The sequence below is a fragment of the Emydura macquarii genome, unplaced genomic scaffold (genome assembly GCF_026122565.2).
Source record: "Emydura macquarii macquarii isolate MOO-44397 ecotype Brisbane River unplaced genomic scaffold, CSIRO-AGI_Emac_v2 contig_2473, whole genome shotgun sequence".
Classification (NCBI taxonomy): domain Eukaryota; kingdom Metazoa; phylum Chordata; order Testudines; family Chelidae; genus Emydura; species Emydura macquarii.
The window spans coordinates 11,778,046-11,794,454 of NW_027132610.1; the positions used below are offsets into that span (position 1 = coordinate 11,778,046).

Below are 16,409 nucleotides of genomic sequence, written 5' to 3' on the forward strand. Positions count from 1 at the left end.
GTGTCTCCCCAGTCAGATTTGGGCTGATGCCGGCGGGAGCAGAGAGATTCCCCCTTCCGCTCCCTAAGAGCCTGAGGTTATTTCCCACCTGGCTTCGTGCGCCATCAATCGTTTATTTAATAGGAGGAGGGGGGGGGGGGGGTCACAGAAAACATCCCCCAGGGGTTTTAAACTGCTCCCCTGTCCAGAGAAGGGCTACGTTTCAAAGGTGTGTACTTAAAGCTATGCCCCGCCACCCGCACCCCAGGCAGCGCGCTGCCCGCTTCAACAAGCGCCTTCAGCACCTGCCTGGGCGCCGCAGAACTCGCCTCCGAAGCGCCGGGCAGGCTCGTGGCTCTGCGCTACAGGTGGAGGGGAGGGACAGAGCCACGCCGCCGCCTCGCTGCTCGAGGGAGAAGCGTGGAGCCTATGGGGAAGCTGCTCCCCCTCCCCTCCCCCCTCCTGGGAGCGCGGACTGTGCACCCCTAAAACACCCTCCCCCGCCCCCTGCAGTCGCACGCCCGTCCGCCGAAAGGCAGGGCGCCCCCCAGCCCCCAGCCCGGCCCCCGCCCGGCGGAGGCTGCAAAGGACGCGCAGCTCCTAGGTAATGATTAATAGCCGCGGCCACCCGGGGGCTGGGGAGGAGATAAAGGGGGCTGCAGGGCAGGGGCCAGGCGCTCACACACGCGCGTCCCCTCTCTGCCCGCCCGGCAGCATGACACCTGCGCCGCTGCCCTGGCTGCTGCTCTGCCTGCTGGGCGGCCGCCCGCTGCTCGGGGAGCCCGGGCAGGGCGCGGGCACCTGGGCTCGCTTCGCCCGCCTGCCCTACCCGGAGGACGAGCTCTTCCTCTACGACACCTTCCCCGAGGGCTTCCTGTGGGGGGCGGGCAGCGCCGCGTACCAGGCCGAGGGCGGCTGGCGCCAGGGCGGCAAAGGCGCCTCGGTGTGGGACACCTTCGCGCACCGGGCGGCGCCCGCCGGCGGCGGCGGCGGCGCCGGGGACGTGGCCAGCGACAGCTACAACCACCTCTTCCGCGACACCGAGGCGCTGCGCAGCCTGGGGGTCTCCCACTACCGCTTCTCGCTCTCCTGGGCCCGCCTGCTGCCCAACGGCACGGCGCCCCCCAGCCCCGCCGGCCTGGCGCACTACGGCCGCCTGCTGGCCCGCCTGCGCCGGCTGGGCGTGGAGCCGGTGGTGACCCTCTACCACTGGGACCTGCCGCAGCGCCTGCAGGACGCCTACGGGGGCTGGGCCAGCCCGCTGCTCGCCCCGCTCTTCCGGGACTACGCCGAGCTCTGCTTCAGGCACTTCGGCGCCCAGGTCCGCTACTGGCTCACCATGGACAACCCCTACGTGGTGGCCTGGCACGGCTACGCCACCGGCCGGCTGCCCCCGGGCGTCCAGGGCGGCCCGCGGCTGGGCTACAGGGCGGCGCACAACCTGCTGCAGGTAAGGGCTGGGCTGGGCTGGGCGCCCCGCGGGCTGGGGATGGAGGGGAGGAAACGCATCGACCCCCTCCCCGGTTGGGGGTGGAGTTGATGCCCGTTGGCAGCGCTGGGTGGCAGGCAGGCCGGCCAGGGAGTTTGCCCCCACGAGTGGGGACGGAAGGAGAAGGAAAAAGCGCCTCCGTCTCTCCTCTCCCAGCCCACGTCTGGAGGAAAAAGTTCCTTCCCCAGCTGGGAAGGCGCGGTGGTTGGAGAAGGGAGAGGAGCTGCTGGGGGTGGATGGAGGAGAGCGGGAAGAGAGGAAAAGGGGGCTTCCTGGTTCACACACCTAGGAAGCTGCTGAGGAGCCGGGATTTACAAAGGCAGATTTGGAGACCGGGGCTTCTCCATGTTGGGAAATGCCTGGCAGGATCTAAGAAACTTGGAAGGAAGGGGGTTCCCCGGAAGAGAATTGCAAACTAGGTACACCTCGCCTAAGAACTGTTGGGAAAAATCTGTATATATATTAAATAGGGATTTACTGAGACAAAGAGGATATTGTCTAAAGTAGATTAATGGGATTTAATGGCAGGCAAAGGAGATTAGGTGGGGTGCTACATGTTGGTAGATTTCTTGCAGATAATATCCATCTCCCTAAGGTCTATCCACCTATCAACTTTCCTGCTTTGGCAGACTTTGTGAATTCACTGCCATCCACCAGTGAAGATAAAATGCATTTGGCATTCCTGCTAAAATTGCCACTATAGTAAATCTGCATAAATTCAGACTATACCACCTGCAATATATAAAAAAAAGTTTCAGCGCTGTATGTCTGCATAATGAGATGATGAAGTATCTTCTCCATTCAAAGAATATTTAATCAAAGAATATTTAGCCTCTTACAAAGCTGAAATAAAATACAAATTAAGATAAAATATGAATTGATACTGTGTGAATATTTACATTGAGCTACGTAATATGCTACTGGTTATATGCTATGCTAACATTGTTAAATCCCCAGGTTTTGAAGGTCTTTTCAAAAGATGAGCCTGGGAACTTAAATCATAACTCTGCTGGACACTAAAAATCACAGACTTAAAAGAGACACTAGTCCTATGGTTCATTACAACAATTTGTAACACACCCAGCTGCCTACTAACCCACTTAATTTTAAGTGGTCTCCATGAGCAAACCCCTTATGCTTAACTATCATTCCTACCTTGTACATAGCTTGGACACTCTGGTTACCTTTTCCAGACCTGAAGCAGAGTTCAGTGAAGCAAAACAGCTTGTCCCTTCCACCAATAGAAATTGGTCCATTAAAAGACCTACCTTGTCTCTCTAAATCTTAACAACATTCTTTTAGTATAGTTTTTGTGTGTGTGTGTGTAATTAGAGAAAGCCACAAGGAAACATGTAAAGAAATGCCCCAAGGAGAATACAACCTAAGGCCCCCAACCTGCCATCCTTACTCATGTGAGTAGTCCCACTAATTGTAGCTGGAGATTAATATTATTTTGAGCTAGGAACAGTGAATTTTAAACCTTGTCAGTGAAATTAAGACAAAATTTGTAGGCAATTTTCTGAACTCTAATTGGTAAATTGCAAGTGCTTCTGCCACATACAAAAATTCATAGATATGACCCAACATGTATACTATACAACTGGTAATTTTTACTATAACATATTTATGCTATTTGCTAGAACTAGTTAGGAAATGATGTTTTCTTGTTCAAAATTTTCACAAAAATGGGGCGGAAATACAAAAATGTCCATTTTGTCAGTCATGTCCCGTCAAGAAAACATTCTGAAGGAAAATTTTCAACCAGCTCTATCATCTACATACATGCATGAAAATATTTTTCTCAAAAACATGAAAATATTTTACCACTATACCAAATGTTTTCACTGACTCTTTAAAGAGGTGCTACAAGTCAACATATCTGGATGCATAAATTGACACAATTACACAGGTAAAACTGAGTAGAGATATCTTTTGGAGTGCAAAATTTAACATTTCTACAGTATATAAAAGACTGAAAATGTGAGGTTTAGTTCAATTTGTTTTCAAGCTTTAGGGATGACTGTAAATGCAAAGTGCAACCACAAGTTATTGTGTATAGGCATCATTAACCAGTTGCATAGATACTGCCTCATTCAGTGCCCAGAGTGACCTTGTGTAGGGATGAATCAAGGTTGTGAAATGAAGCTTTAGGACTCCTGATTCAGTTGTTGCAATAGTTGGATGGTGTGTAGCATCACCATCCATTCAGTGCACTGAATGAGGCAAAGTTCTTGTAGAAAACAATAGTATCTGATCATTACGGTCAAAATGGTATCATAACGTATATGCATTAGGGGACTGAATTAAAGTTACACAGACATTTCAAAACTTTTGAGTACTTTATTTTGCAACCTTAATGTTCTTTTAACATAGGGATTTTTAATGTAAAATTCTAGATTTGTTTTTATTTTATTTTATTTTTTTAAGCAAACTGTGAAATACTCTTCCTGCCCTCCAAATTCCATCATATTGCATCATATTGACCCCCACAGGGATCATCAATGTGGAATTTTTAAACTCACCAACAGACCACTGCCACTCGAGCTAACAGAATAACTGGTAATTTTTGGTAGGTAGTCATCCTCTTTGTGGACCAGCACTAGGTGAAGATGAGACATGCACTTCTTCAGGAGGTTTCATGGATATTTGCTGACATCAGAGCAGCCGTGAGACTCAGGAATCTTGGGTTCCATTTCAGGCTCTGAAGAGGAGTGAGCATTTGTGGCACAGATTCTGCTGTCTGTTCTCTTGAAACTTGACCCTTTCTGCCCCATCCACTCCAACCTGTCCCTCTGTCAGTCTTGTTTCTTCCCCCACCCCAGCTCCTCATCCTAGCCCCAGTCTTCACGCCTCTGGCTTCTCATCCCAATCCAAGTCTTTTTGCTCAGCCCACGCCAGTCTCCCCCATTGGTCTCCCTCTCTCAGTCTCAGGCTTTCCTCCTGTTTCCATTTCCAGTTCCCCTGCTCCCAGTCCCATTCTTCTTGCCCGGCCATTCCCAGTTCCTTTCCTTATTCCCAGTCTCTCTCCCCAGCTGCTCCCAGTTCTCCTGGTCCCAGCTTGTCATCTGATTTGTCTCCCCTGACTGACCCACTCTCTCCCCACTGCCCACATTCCCTGTGCCCACTAGCTCCCAGTCTCAGGCTCCTCATCCAGTCTGAGTCTCCCCACTACCTCCTCCTTGGTTACTTGTCCCAGTGAAATCAAACTTGCAGAAGATCTTCAAAAAAGCCTTCCTTTGTTCTCAAATGTTTGGCTATCAACAGATTAATACTCAACTTCTCTAATATGCATATCCTCTCACATTTATCCCTTAATTTACCATATGTTTTCAGTTTCTAGCATCTTTTTTGCTTTTATTCAAACAAAGACCTTTATGAGCAAAAAGATTAATAGCTTATGCAAGTCTTTTTACTGATGCATTTTACAAAATGTTGATTAGTGTAAATGTCCCTCAAATCCCACAGATATTAATGTGGATTATGGGCCCTTTCTGAGGATGTTTTTTATTATCTGAAAAAGTAATCAGATAAGAATTAAAATGTGAGTCAAATTCAGGGTTGGTGTAAACAAGTCAGTGGAATTTCATGCATTTACCAAGGTCTGAATTTGGCTTGGGTATGTGTTCATAGTACACTGTTGCATGTACTATCATTTTTTTTGAATTTTTTAATTTACGTGTCACAGTTTATTCTGCTTTGTGGTTAGCATTTTTCAATTTGTAAACTTTAATGCAAAAGTGTTCTTTTTTTGTTTAAAAAAAAATTTTTTTTTCTTGTAATGTTGATTTCAAAATCCAGTATATGGGTCTATACTTTTACACGTAGGAATTGGGGAATGAAACATTAAAAATGGAAAACTTTTAAAATACATCATGGATACTTGCAAGTGTAAATACATTGATTACATTTAGGTGCCTAAATATGTGTCTAGTCATGCTGCATAGTGACTTGAATGATTAAATGGCCATATCCTGGCCGACCTACTATTTTTTGTGCTCTCTTTTTTGTGCCTAGACCTAGATGAACGTGCTTGTGTTGCCTTGGCTGGTAGAGGTGAGGAGCTGACCACTGGCAGGCACAGACAAGGCTTCCTTACACTAAGGGCAGGTATTAGCAAGGTGCCCTACCACCCTGGGAACCCCTGGAAAGCATCACAACACGTTTTATCAATGTTCACTCACAAGTTGTAAAACTCTTTGTAGTAGCCTCATTTCAAATTCTGAATTAATAGAATAAGGCACATTTTATATAACTTATAAATAATTAATAAGGAAGATGTGTAATATAGATAAATGTAATTTAGGTTATTTTTCTTCTCTAAGTGTATGTGGGGAACAAACCACTCTATTGAAGCCAATGCAGCTATGCTGATTTACACCAGCTGAAAATCTGGTCCTTAGTTCTAGGGTACTGGGGTAAATGAATATTTTTCTTAAGATAATACTTTGTTTCTGACTGGTTTGAGCCTCCAAAACCGGGTAAGAAATAGGTGTAATTTTATGCTAATATTAACAAAAGAAGTTGGATAGAACAGGTTGAATCCATAAAAGTTGATACCCCATCAAGTCTATAGCCAGAAAACAGAATGGCAGAATGCTGCCGCACATTGGATGCATCCTATTATTATGAGCTAGGTTAAACTTGTCATGGGCTGAGTTAAACTTCATTAAAACTGATGTGTGAATACGTTCTTCACTTAAGATAGTTGTAAGAGACAGTTAAGGGGTCGCACTTCAAATAAGGCCTAATAGAGTTTGCTAACAAATTAGCACCGTGTAGCTGGAGTTTTCTGCTGGGGGAGGATGTGTGTCTGAGAGAGGGAGAGAGACTCACAGGTAAAAATCCAAGCTTCTCCCTCTAGTCTCTGCTCTGTCTGTCTCAGTTTCTGTACCACAGCAACAGCCTGGGAGCATGGTGTATGACCCTGGAAAAAAGAGATATTTTTGGGGTCTAGTGTTGACTAAAGAGACTGTAAGTTAAGACATGTCTATACTTAAAACACTACAGTGACACAGCTGCGCCATAGTGCTTCAATGTAAACACTGCCTATGCTGATGGGAGAGGTTCTCCTGTCAGCATAGGTAATCCACCTGCTCAAGAGGCATTAGCTAAGTTCATGGAAGAATTCTTCCATCAATCTAGCGCTGTCTACACGAGGACTTAGGTCACCATAACACTGTCACTTATGGATGTGGATTTTTCACATTTATGATCAGAGGCAGTGCTAGCAGGAATATTTTGTGCCCCTGCCTCCCACAACATATAATAAAAAGTGAATGGGGGCCCCCTTGAGCTGCTCGGGGTTTACTTATACCTAGCACCAGCTCTGTTTCTGACTGACATAGTTAAACCAACCTAATTTTCTAGTGTAGACTAAAGAAGCTGTTGTTTTGTTTCTGGTTCCTCCTGCATTCGGAGAATCAGGACCTTGTACATTCCTTGTAAATAAACAAGATTGCACCAAAGAAAATAAGACTCCATTGTCAATTTATGCTCCCATTTGGAACACCTCTAGGGGCCCAAAGTTTGACTAGCCACTCAAGTTGAAAAGGGGCGGCGCATTCATTCAGTTAAGAAAGAGAAGAGTCTGTATCTCCTTACTGGGTGACTAGAGTATTGGTGGCAGCTCCTCTTCCTCCTCAAAGAATCAGAGCAATGTTCTGTTTCTGCAAATGATTTTTTTCTTGTTTCTTGTAGTTTGTTCATTGAACTTGTGCCAATTTGCACAACATAAACTGCATTTTCAGAAACCGAACAACACATTATTTCTTTAAGAAGTGGAGAGGAGCTGCTGCCTAGAAACCAGTCACACAGCAGACAGGATGCTGACTCTTCTCTCTTTTTCCTAGATAAATACTGTTTGTTCTTAGGTATTGACCTTTGGGGTCTGATCATTGAACACTGAACCCTAAAAAATGTGAATAATTCTAAATCTAGGCACTTTCTCCTCTCAGTGCATGCACACCACTTCCTTTAATATTAAATAAGAATAATGCATGGTCAGTGCCCCAAATTCTGTTCACTTGTAAATGCAGAGGAGCTTCCACTGAAGTCAATTGATATATTTTAGATTTATTCTGAAGTAACTGAGAGCAGAACTTGGCCCAGTTAAAGATGAATACACCTGATAGTTATTGTAGAAATACATCTAACAGATTTTTTTAAAACCAGGAGCATCTGTAGATAATCCCGTTTTGCTGCCACATGCAGATCCTTTCCCCCCCTCCCCCGCTTTTTTGTTGTTGAAATATTACCAGTCACAATAGAAACAAATCAGAAATTCTGTCTTCGAGTGATTGCTCATATCCATTCCATTATAGGTGTGTGCGCGCCCCATGCACAGATTCCCGGAACTGGAACACATTCCCCCTGGAGTGCCGCACTCATGCCGCGGTATATAGGGCGCTGCCGACCCCGCAGCCCCTCAGTTCCTTCTTACCGTCTGTGACAGTTGCTGGAACGTCTGCCTCTTGCATATCGCAAGTAGCCTCCCTTAGCATTCTAGTGCTTTCCTTTGTTAGTTTATTGTGATAGTTTACAACTCCTTAGTAGATAAGTAGATCACAAACAAGTGCCCTTTGGGACTACTTTAGAGCCATGCCTGGCTCCACCGGCTTCAAAGTCTGCACCATGTGTGCTAAAGTTTTCTCCGTGAGTGATCCTCACAACTGCTGCCTCCGATGCCTCGGAGAGCAGCACAGACAAGAGAAATGTAAAATTTGCAAAGCTTTCAAGCCACGCACCCAAAAAGAGCGGGATGCCCAGCTGAAGGCTATCCTGATGGAGTCCGCGCTCCGGCCAGACTCCGAGCCATTGAGATCGCCGGCGGCACCGAGCGTCTCCTTGGTGCGGAGCGCCCCAACGGCACCGACACTGGCACCGAAGCCAACGGTGCCAAAGAAGAAGATGCGGCCCGAGGCTGCACACATGGACTCCTCCCTGCGACCAGTACAGCAGGGAGCGACTCCGGCACCAGCATCTCCTCACAGGGAGCCTCCCCCGACTCCTCGGGGTGGGGGAGCACCTTTGCAAGGGCCATTGACGCCGGAGGCTTTTGCGGCAGCACGCGCCCTCATGGGCCTGCCCATGCCTCCATCCCCCCTCGGCCGAGGATTCCGGGATCGGCATCTTGGGGTAAACCCGCGATGGGTTGCCCCGGTGGGTGGAGGAGACAGGAGTCGAGGTCTCCCTCCAGACGGTCAAGGAGGGTCGAGAGTGCGGGCTCCCCTCCTAGCTCTGACTCTGAGTCGTCAAGCGCCTCAACACCACGGCACCGAGGGCGGTCGAGAGGCAAATGCGTGAGGCGACACCGATCCAGTTCTGCTTCGCGTAGGGATCATAGCTCCGACTCCGATACCTCGGTATGGAGCCTCGCTCAGCACCGATCCCCAACTCCGGTGCATAGCCTGGAGCGGTCACCCTCTCCGACGCGGGCAATGGTCGCTGCACCGCCTGCTCCGGCACCGCCTGCCTCGGCACCGCCTGCTCCGGCACCATTCGTCTTGGCACCGCGGAGTAGGCTACGCTCTCACTCCGCCTCGAGGAGACATAGGGGGCACCGCTCCCACTCCCGAGGTGGGAAACGTCACCGCAAAAGATCGAGGCACAGGGGGAGTTCCACATCCCACTCCTCCAGCAGCTCGTCCCCCTGACGACATCGGAGACGTCAGCACTGGCGCGCCCCATCGTCATCTAGGGACCGCTCAGCAACCCGGGGCTGCAAACGATGGTCTAGCAGCTCTGGATCCCAAGCACGCCAGCCTCTGCAAGCACCAGTGCAGGCAACGGCATGGCCCCAAGGCCCCTGGCAGTGGCCGTACTGGGGACCGTGGGGTACCTAGATGGGCCAGGGCACTGTATCCATCCACTCTTTGGTGGTCCAGCAGCACCCCCGCCTCCGGCCCAACCAGACCAGGGTCATCCCTCTGATGAGGGCTCAGACCCTGAGGAGGGTCCCTCCAGGGGGCCCCTCCCGCAGTCTTCCTCCTCCTCCCCTTTGACTTCAGGGCCTACCAGGATCTGCTAAAGCGGGTGGCGGATAACCTCAACATGGACCTCAAAGAGATGTCCGAGGAGGAAGACCCTCTCTTTGGGTCATCTGGCTTCACAGGGCCATTGCGTGTCGCCCTCCCGGTGCACGAGAGGGTCATGAAACTCACCAAGGCCCTCTGGCAGACCTCCTCTTCCATGGCCCCTACCTCCAAGGCCGCGGAAAGGAAATACTATGTTCCCAAAGAGGGTTTTGACTTTTTGTATACCCACCCTGCCCGGGAACACTGGTTGTTGACGCTGTCAACCAGTGCGACTGACAGGGTGGCCAGGGCAACACCCCAAAAGACAAGGACAGCAAGAAGCTGGACCTTTTTGGCCGTAAGGTTTACTCCACCTCGGCACTGCAGCTATGTGTCGCCAACCACCAGGTGTTCCAGAGGTTCCAGTTGGGGCTGCCACCAGATCAGGCCATGGACTTTGCCACTGTGACCCAGGAAGGAGCGGCAGTGGCAAATGCGGCATTACAATCAGTCAGCGATGCGGCGGATGCCACCAGCAGGGTGATGGCTTTGGCCATCGTCATGCACTGCTTCTTCTGGCTGCAATCTTCAGGATTATCCCAGGAGGTCCAGCAAGCAATACAAGACCTTCCGTTTGGAGGGGGGGGGGGGGGCTCTTCTCTGATAAGACAGATGAGAAGCTCCATGCCCTGAAAGATTCGTGGGCCACCCTTAGGTCCCTAGGGCTCTACATCCCGCAGACCACGAGACGTCAATCTCGGCCTCTGGCCCAGAGGCAACCACCGCCGCCTCCCAGGCCAGGCCCCAGACCCGCTCAATCCAGGAGGGGTCGGGATCGCTTCAGGGCGCCCAATCGCCGTGACCGCAAGGGCAACAATGGAAATAAACGATTTTGATGGTGTGCACGAGGGTGGCACTCCTTCATTGCCACTGGATCTCTCCCGGCCCTTTGCCCACAGGCTTCGGCCCTATTATGCCGAATGGGAAACCATCACCTCGCACCGCTGGGTCCTCGGCGTAGTCCTCAGGGGCTATGCCCTTCAGCTTACGGCCTTCCCACCGGACTCTTCCCCTATCCAGTCCCTCTTCAGGGACCCCGCTCACGAGCAGCTGCTCGTACAGGAGGTTAACTCCCTCCTCTCCCTCGGAGCGGTAGAAGAAGTTCCTCCACAGGAACGGGGCAGGGGATTTTATTCACGGTACTTCCTAATCCCCAAGGCCAAGGGGGGCCTGAGGCCCATATTAGATCTCCGTCGTCTGAACAGATTCATCAGACACATCAGGTTTCACATGGTTTCCCTAGCCTCCATCATTCCCACCCTAGATCCAGGAGACTGGTATGCTGCCCTCAACCTCAAGGATGCGTATTTCCACATCTCTATCCTCCCAAGTCACAGAAGGTTCCTCAGGTTCGTGGTAACTGGCTGCCACTACCATTTCTCGGCCCTGCCATTTGGCCTTTCATCAGCCCCAGGGTCTTTACGAAGTGTATGGCCGTGGTAGCGGCCTATCTCCGCCGCAAAGGGGTCCAGATCTTCCCATACCTGGAAGACTGGCTGATCCGGGGCAGGTCCAGGGCTCATGTGAGGAACAGCCTGCGCGACATGCACCAGACTGGGGCTGCTCATCAACGAGCAGAAGTCCATGCTCACCCCGGTGCAGCGCATAGATTCATAGGGGCCACCCTAGATGCCACCCAGGCCAGAGCCTTTCTCCCACAGCCTCGGTTCGAGATCATGGCCGCCATAATTACCGAATTACATAGGTCCCCCACGACGACAGCCAGGCACTGCCTTCAGCTGTTGGGACATACGGTGGTGTGCACATATGTAGTGAGGCTAGCTCGCCTCAAACTCAGGCCTCTCCAAGGGTGGTTGGCCTCAGTGTATGTACCAGCCAGACATTCGATGAACAGGGTTGTTACAGTTCCCACCCAGGTAATGTCCTCCCTAGACTGGTGGAGGAACCCGGGGGAGGTTCTGAGGGATGTCCCCTTCAGAGACTTGGCTCCTTCAGTGACTCATAACAGACGCCTCAGATGTGGGATGGGGGGCCCACATCAGCAAAGACTTGAGCACACAGGGGCTCTGATCACCGGTCGAAAGAGCCCTCCATATCAATGTCAGGGAACTGAGGGCAGTCCGCCTGGCCTGCAAGGTCTTCCTCAGGTTCCTGAAGGGCAAGATAATTCACGTCCTCACGGACAATACGGCGGCCATGTTCTACATGAACAGGCAGGGGGGAGCGCGCTCCTCGGCTTTATGCCAGGAGGCTACGCGACTGTGGGACTTCGCTGTGAGGCACGACTTCCACGTCTCTGCCTCTCACCTCCCCGGGGTCAGGAACGATGAGGCGGACCGCCTCAGCCGGTCATTCTTACCCCGCCACTATTGGTCACTGCACCAGGAGGTGGTAGATTCAATCTTCCGGAAGTGGGGAGCTCCCCAACTGGACTTGTTCACGTCGTCCTGGAACAGGAAGTGCCCGAGGTTCTGCTCGCCCCGAGGTCACGAGTTGGGCTCCCTCTCCGACGCGTTCCTTCTAGACTGGACGGGGACCCTCACGTATGCATTTCCCCCTATCCCGCTTCTACCCAAGGTCCTCTTGAAAATCAAGAGGGACAAAGCAGATGTGATACTGATTGCACCAGCTTGGCCACGGCAGCACTGGTACAGCATGCTGCTCGACCTGTCCATCGATCCGCCGCTCCCGCTCCCGAGGCACTACGACCTGCTCTCCCAGGACCAGGGTCGCCTGTTGCACCCGGACCTGGACTCCCTCCACCTGATGGTGAGAGAGCCTGCTCATTGCAGGTCCAGCAGGTTCTGCTCGGCAGCAGAAAACCTTCCACTCAGGTGGTGTACCGGGCCAAGTGCAAGCGTTTTACCTGTTGGGCGGAATCCCGGGGTATCCCACTGAGCGGTTCGACCATACAGGCAATTTTGGAGTACCTGCTCCATCTAAAGCTCCAGGGTCTAGCACTGGCCTCCCTGAAGGTGCACCTGGCGGCTATCTCGGCCTTCCACCAACCAATGGAAGGACGATCCCTGTTCTCTCACCCCATGTCAGTCAGGTTCTTTAAGGGGGTGGAGAGGCTATACCTGCAGGTCCGTGACCCGGTACCTCCCTGGGATTTGAACCTGGTCCTCACCGTGTTGACAGGACCCCCCTTCGAGCCCATGGCTACATGCCCACTGCTCGTCCTCTCTTGGAAGGTAGCCTTCCTGGTGGCCATTATATCGGCTAGGAGGGTCTCCGAGATAAAAGCTTTGACCTCGGAGCCCCCCTATATGGTCTTCTACAAAGATAAGGTCCAACTGAGACCCCACCCGGCTTTCCTGCCTAAGGTGATGTCTCAGTTTCATTATAACCAGGATATCTTCCTTCCCGTGTTTTTTCCTAAACCGCACGGTTTGGAGGAGGAGCGGAGATGGCACTCCCTAGATGTCAGACGAGCCCTGGCCTACTACATCGAGTGGACCAGGCCATTCCGGAAGTCAACACAGCTGTTCGTGGCAGTGGCGGACCGGATGAAGGGCTCACCCGTCTCCACCCAGCGCATCTCCACCTGGATCACCGCCTGCATCAGGACCTGTTACAAGCGGGTGAAGATGCCGCTTCCAGGAGCTGTGACAGTGCACTCAACCAGGGCCCAGGCCTCATCTGCGGCCTTCCTGAGGAGAGTGCCCCTGCAGGACATCTGCAGAGCAGCGACCTGGTCGTCGGTCCACACCTTCACGTCCCACTACGCCATCGTACAACAGGGAAGAGAGGACGCGGGCTTCAGCAGAGCCGTGCTGGCGAGGGCGGCTCAACGCTGACTCCTACCCACCTCCAAGGTATGGCTATTTAATCACCTATAATGGAATGGATATGAGCAATCACTCGAAGAGAGAAAACAAGGTTACTTACCAGTAACTGTTCTTCGAGATGTGTTGCTCATACCCATTCCACACCCACCCTCCGTCCCCACTGTCAGAGTCGGCAGAAGGAAGGGACTGAGGGGCCACGGGGTCGGCAGTGCCCTATATACTGCGGCATGGAGCGCAGCACTCCAGGGGGCGCCTGAGCCGACCCTGTGGGGCTTGCTAAGGGAAAAAGTTCTGGGAATCTGTGCACGGGGCGCGCACACACCTATAATGGAATGGATATGAGCAACACATCTCGAAGAACAACAGTTACTGGTAAGTAACCTTGTTTTATCTGTCTCTAGCTTTTAATATCTTTTCCTCTTCTTGGACAATATTTGTTTACAAATATTTTATTACAAATACAAATTAGTTTAATCCCTTGTCTTTTGAGTCATGTCGCTTTAAAGTGTCAGAGATGACGAACAAGTATAATTAAACCAGTAGAGAGAATTCAGATTAGACGTGATTTCCTATTATCGTCTTCTTGATATAGGTGTTTCTGATTATAGTCACAAATTCAACCATTTGTGAGTTGAGAGACTCTTTGGAGCTTTCAGCATGAATGCAAAAATTAAAATAAAGTAGGAGTTCAGTTGTAAAGCAGGCTAAAACAGAAAACTTGGGTTGGCCTTACTTTTATAAAAATCAACTGTAAATACCTGGTGCAGAAAGCATGAAAGTAACCCCATTTTGTCCTCCATGCACATGACTACACACTACATTCACAGAATGAGTTGTTTTCAAATACTCATTCTGAGTAAATAAAGTTCCAGTTGTACCGCATTGCTAACATTGAGCAGTACCTTACTCTGCAATAGTGAAAACAATAGGGCTACTTGTGAAGTAAAGTGCTATTCAAGATGTCGAAGAGTGGTAAGATTAGGCCCTAAATGGATATCCTTCAGCTACAGGCATATTATGTCTTGGTCAGATCTTGAAAAGATAAAAGGAAATGCTATTCAAACTTAAAATACAAGTTATCTATTATTGTTTTCCTATGTAAGCAATACCAATTTTTTTATTTAAGATCAAAGTTCTAGTTTGACCTTGGTACATATTGGACAGGATATGTTCTGTTCATTGCCAGGAAGATAGTGAACTGTTGGTTAACTTCAGTTTAATAAAGATAAAGGGCATTTGGGTAGGCACCAAAAGAATCCTTTCTAAAACTTTACTAGGCACTGAAGGACTGAAAGTGAAAAGGTATTTGCTCTTTGTTGATACCCTTTTCTGTGCTCATGTAATAGAGTGGAAGGGACCTCTTGGTACTTCAGCTTCTTCAATCAAGGAGTTTGGAACCTTTGCTTCTTTATAATCATACTTTTGAGGGCTTGATACAAAGCCCACTGAAGTCAGTGGAAAGACTCCCACTAATTTCAGTGGGCTTTGATCAAGCTCCAGTGCCTCAGTCCCACAGCCCTTATTCACAAGAATAGTCCCATTGGAAATAGTGGGGCTGTGGAACCACTCTTATAATTAAGGGCTGCCGGAGTGGCTGCTTTCTTGGCTTGAATACTTCTACAGAATGCTTCTTAAATACCTCATGAGGCAAACAGTTCCACTTGCCGTTTCTCGTTACTTTTAGAAATTTTCCATAGCATTCCAGGTAAAGGGTAGGAATGATCCCTAACTGTACTTAAACATTTTGTGAGGATGTTTGGCATAAAACCCAACCTCAGTTTTTTAAAGAGTGAAATTTGTAGCTTAATTTGAGATAGCATTTATAACTTGGTAATTCCTGCCTGGCTTCTTGAGGGAAGGCTGCAAAGCTGTGTGAGCTACGACAGGTGGAGCAGAATAAGAGCAATCTTTATTCATCAAGTTTTAGCAGAAAGCTATGTGGGAACAATGTGAGACATTTGGTATCCCTTATCAGCAACTCAGGTTTCGAACATCTAAGGGCCTGATTCTGATCTCTTTTGCTTTGGTGGAAATGAAATCAGAATTGGGCCCAGAGACACAGATGAGTTCATAGGAGTCATTCTGGATTTATATAGGTGTAACTGGCAGAATCTAGCCTTCGGTGTTCTTTACAACACTAATTCCTTCATTAAAGTTATAAACTTTTCACTGAGTAACAAAAACTTCCTTCCACAAATCTACTCACTTTAATTACTTTACTTTACTTTAATTTACTTCACACTAACCTGAAATATGGCCAAAATATGTGTGCAGATAACATAGAATCATAGAATATTAGAGTTGGAAGGGACCTCAGGAGGTCATCTAGTCCAACCCCCTGCTCAAAGCAGGACTAACTTCAGCTATATCATCCCAGCCAGGGCTTTGTCAAGCCTCAGCTTAAAAACCTCTAAAGATGGAGATTCCACCAGCTCTCTAGGTAGCCCATTCCAGTGCTTCACCACCCTCCTAGTGAAAAACGTTTTCCTAATGTCCAACCTAGATCTCCCGCCCTGCAACTTGAGACTGTTGCTCCTTGTTCTGTCATCTGCCAGCCACCACCGAGAACAGCCTAGCCCCATCCTCCCTGGACCCCCCTTTCAAGTAGTTAAAGGCCGCTATCAAATCCCCCTCATTCTTCTCTTTTGCAGACTAAACAAGCCCAGTTCCCTCAGCCTCTCCTCATAAGTCCTGTGCTCCAGCCCCCTAATCATTTTTGTTGCCCTCCACTGGACTCTCTCCAACTTGTCCACATCCTTTTTGTAGTGGGGGGCCCAAAACTGGACACAATATTCTAAATGCGGCCTCACCAATGCCGAATAGAGGGGAATAATCACTTCCCGTGACCTGCTGGCAATGCCCCTCCTAATGCAGCCCAATATGCTATTAGCCTTCTTGACAACCAGGGCACACTGCTGACTCATATCCAGCTTTTTATCCACTGTTACCCCCAGGTCCTTTTCTGCAGAGCTGCTGCCCAGCTCGTCGGTCCCCAGTCTATAGCTGTGCATGGGATTCTTCCTTCCTAAGTGGAGGACTCTGCACTTGTCCTTGTTGAACCTCATTAGATTTCTTTTGGCCCAATCCTCCAATTTGTTTAGGTCACTGTATCCTATC

General features: G+C 49.7%; 1 protein-coding gene across 1 annotated transcript in view; it reads left to right on the forward strand.

Moving 5' to 3' along the window:
• The first annotated feature begins 222 nt into the window (after positions 1-222).
• The window catches only part of KL (klotho), a 54,647-nt gene continuing 38,460 nt past the window's right edge, over positions 223-16,409 (forward strand). The window contains exon 1 of the mRNA XM_067562974.1: positions 223-1,429. Coding sequence (XP_067419075.1) covers positions 587-1,429 — 843 coding nt within the window. The 5' untranslated portion in view covers positions 223-586. The remainder of the gene's footprint in view (positions 1,430-16,409) is intronic.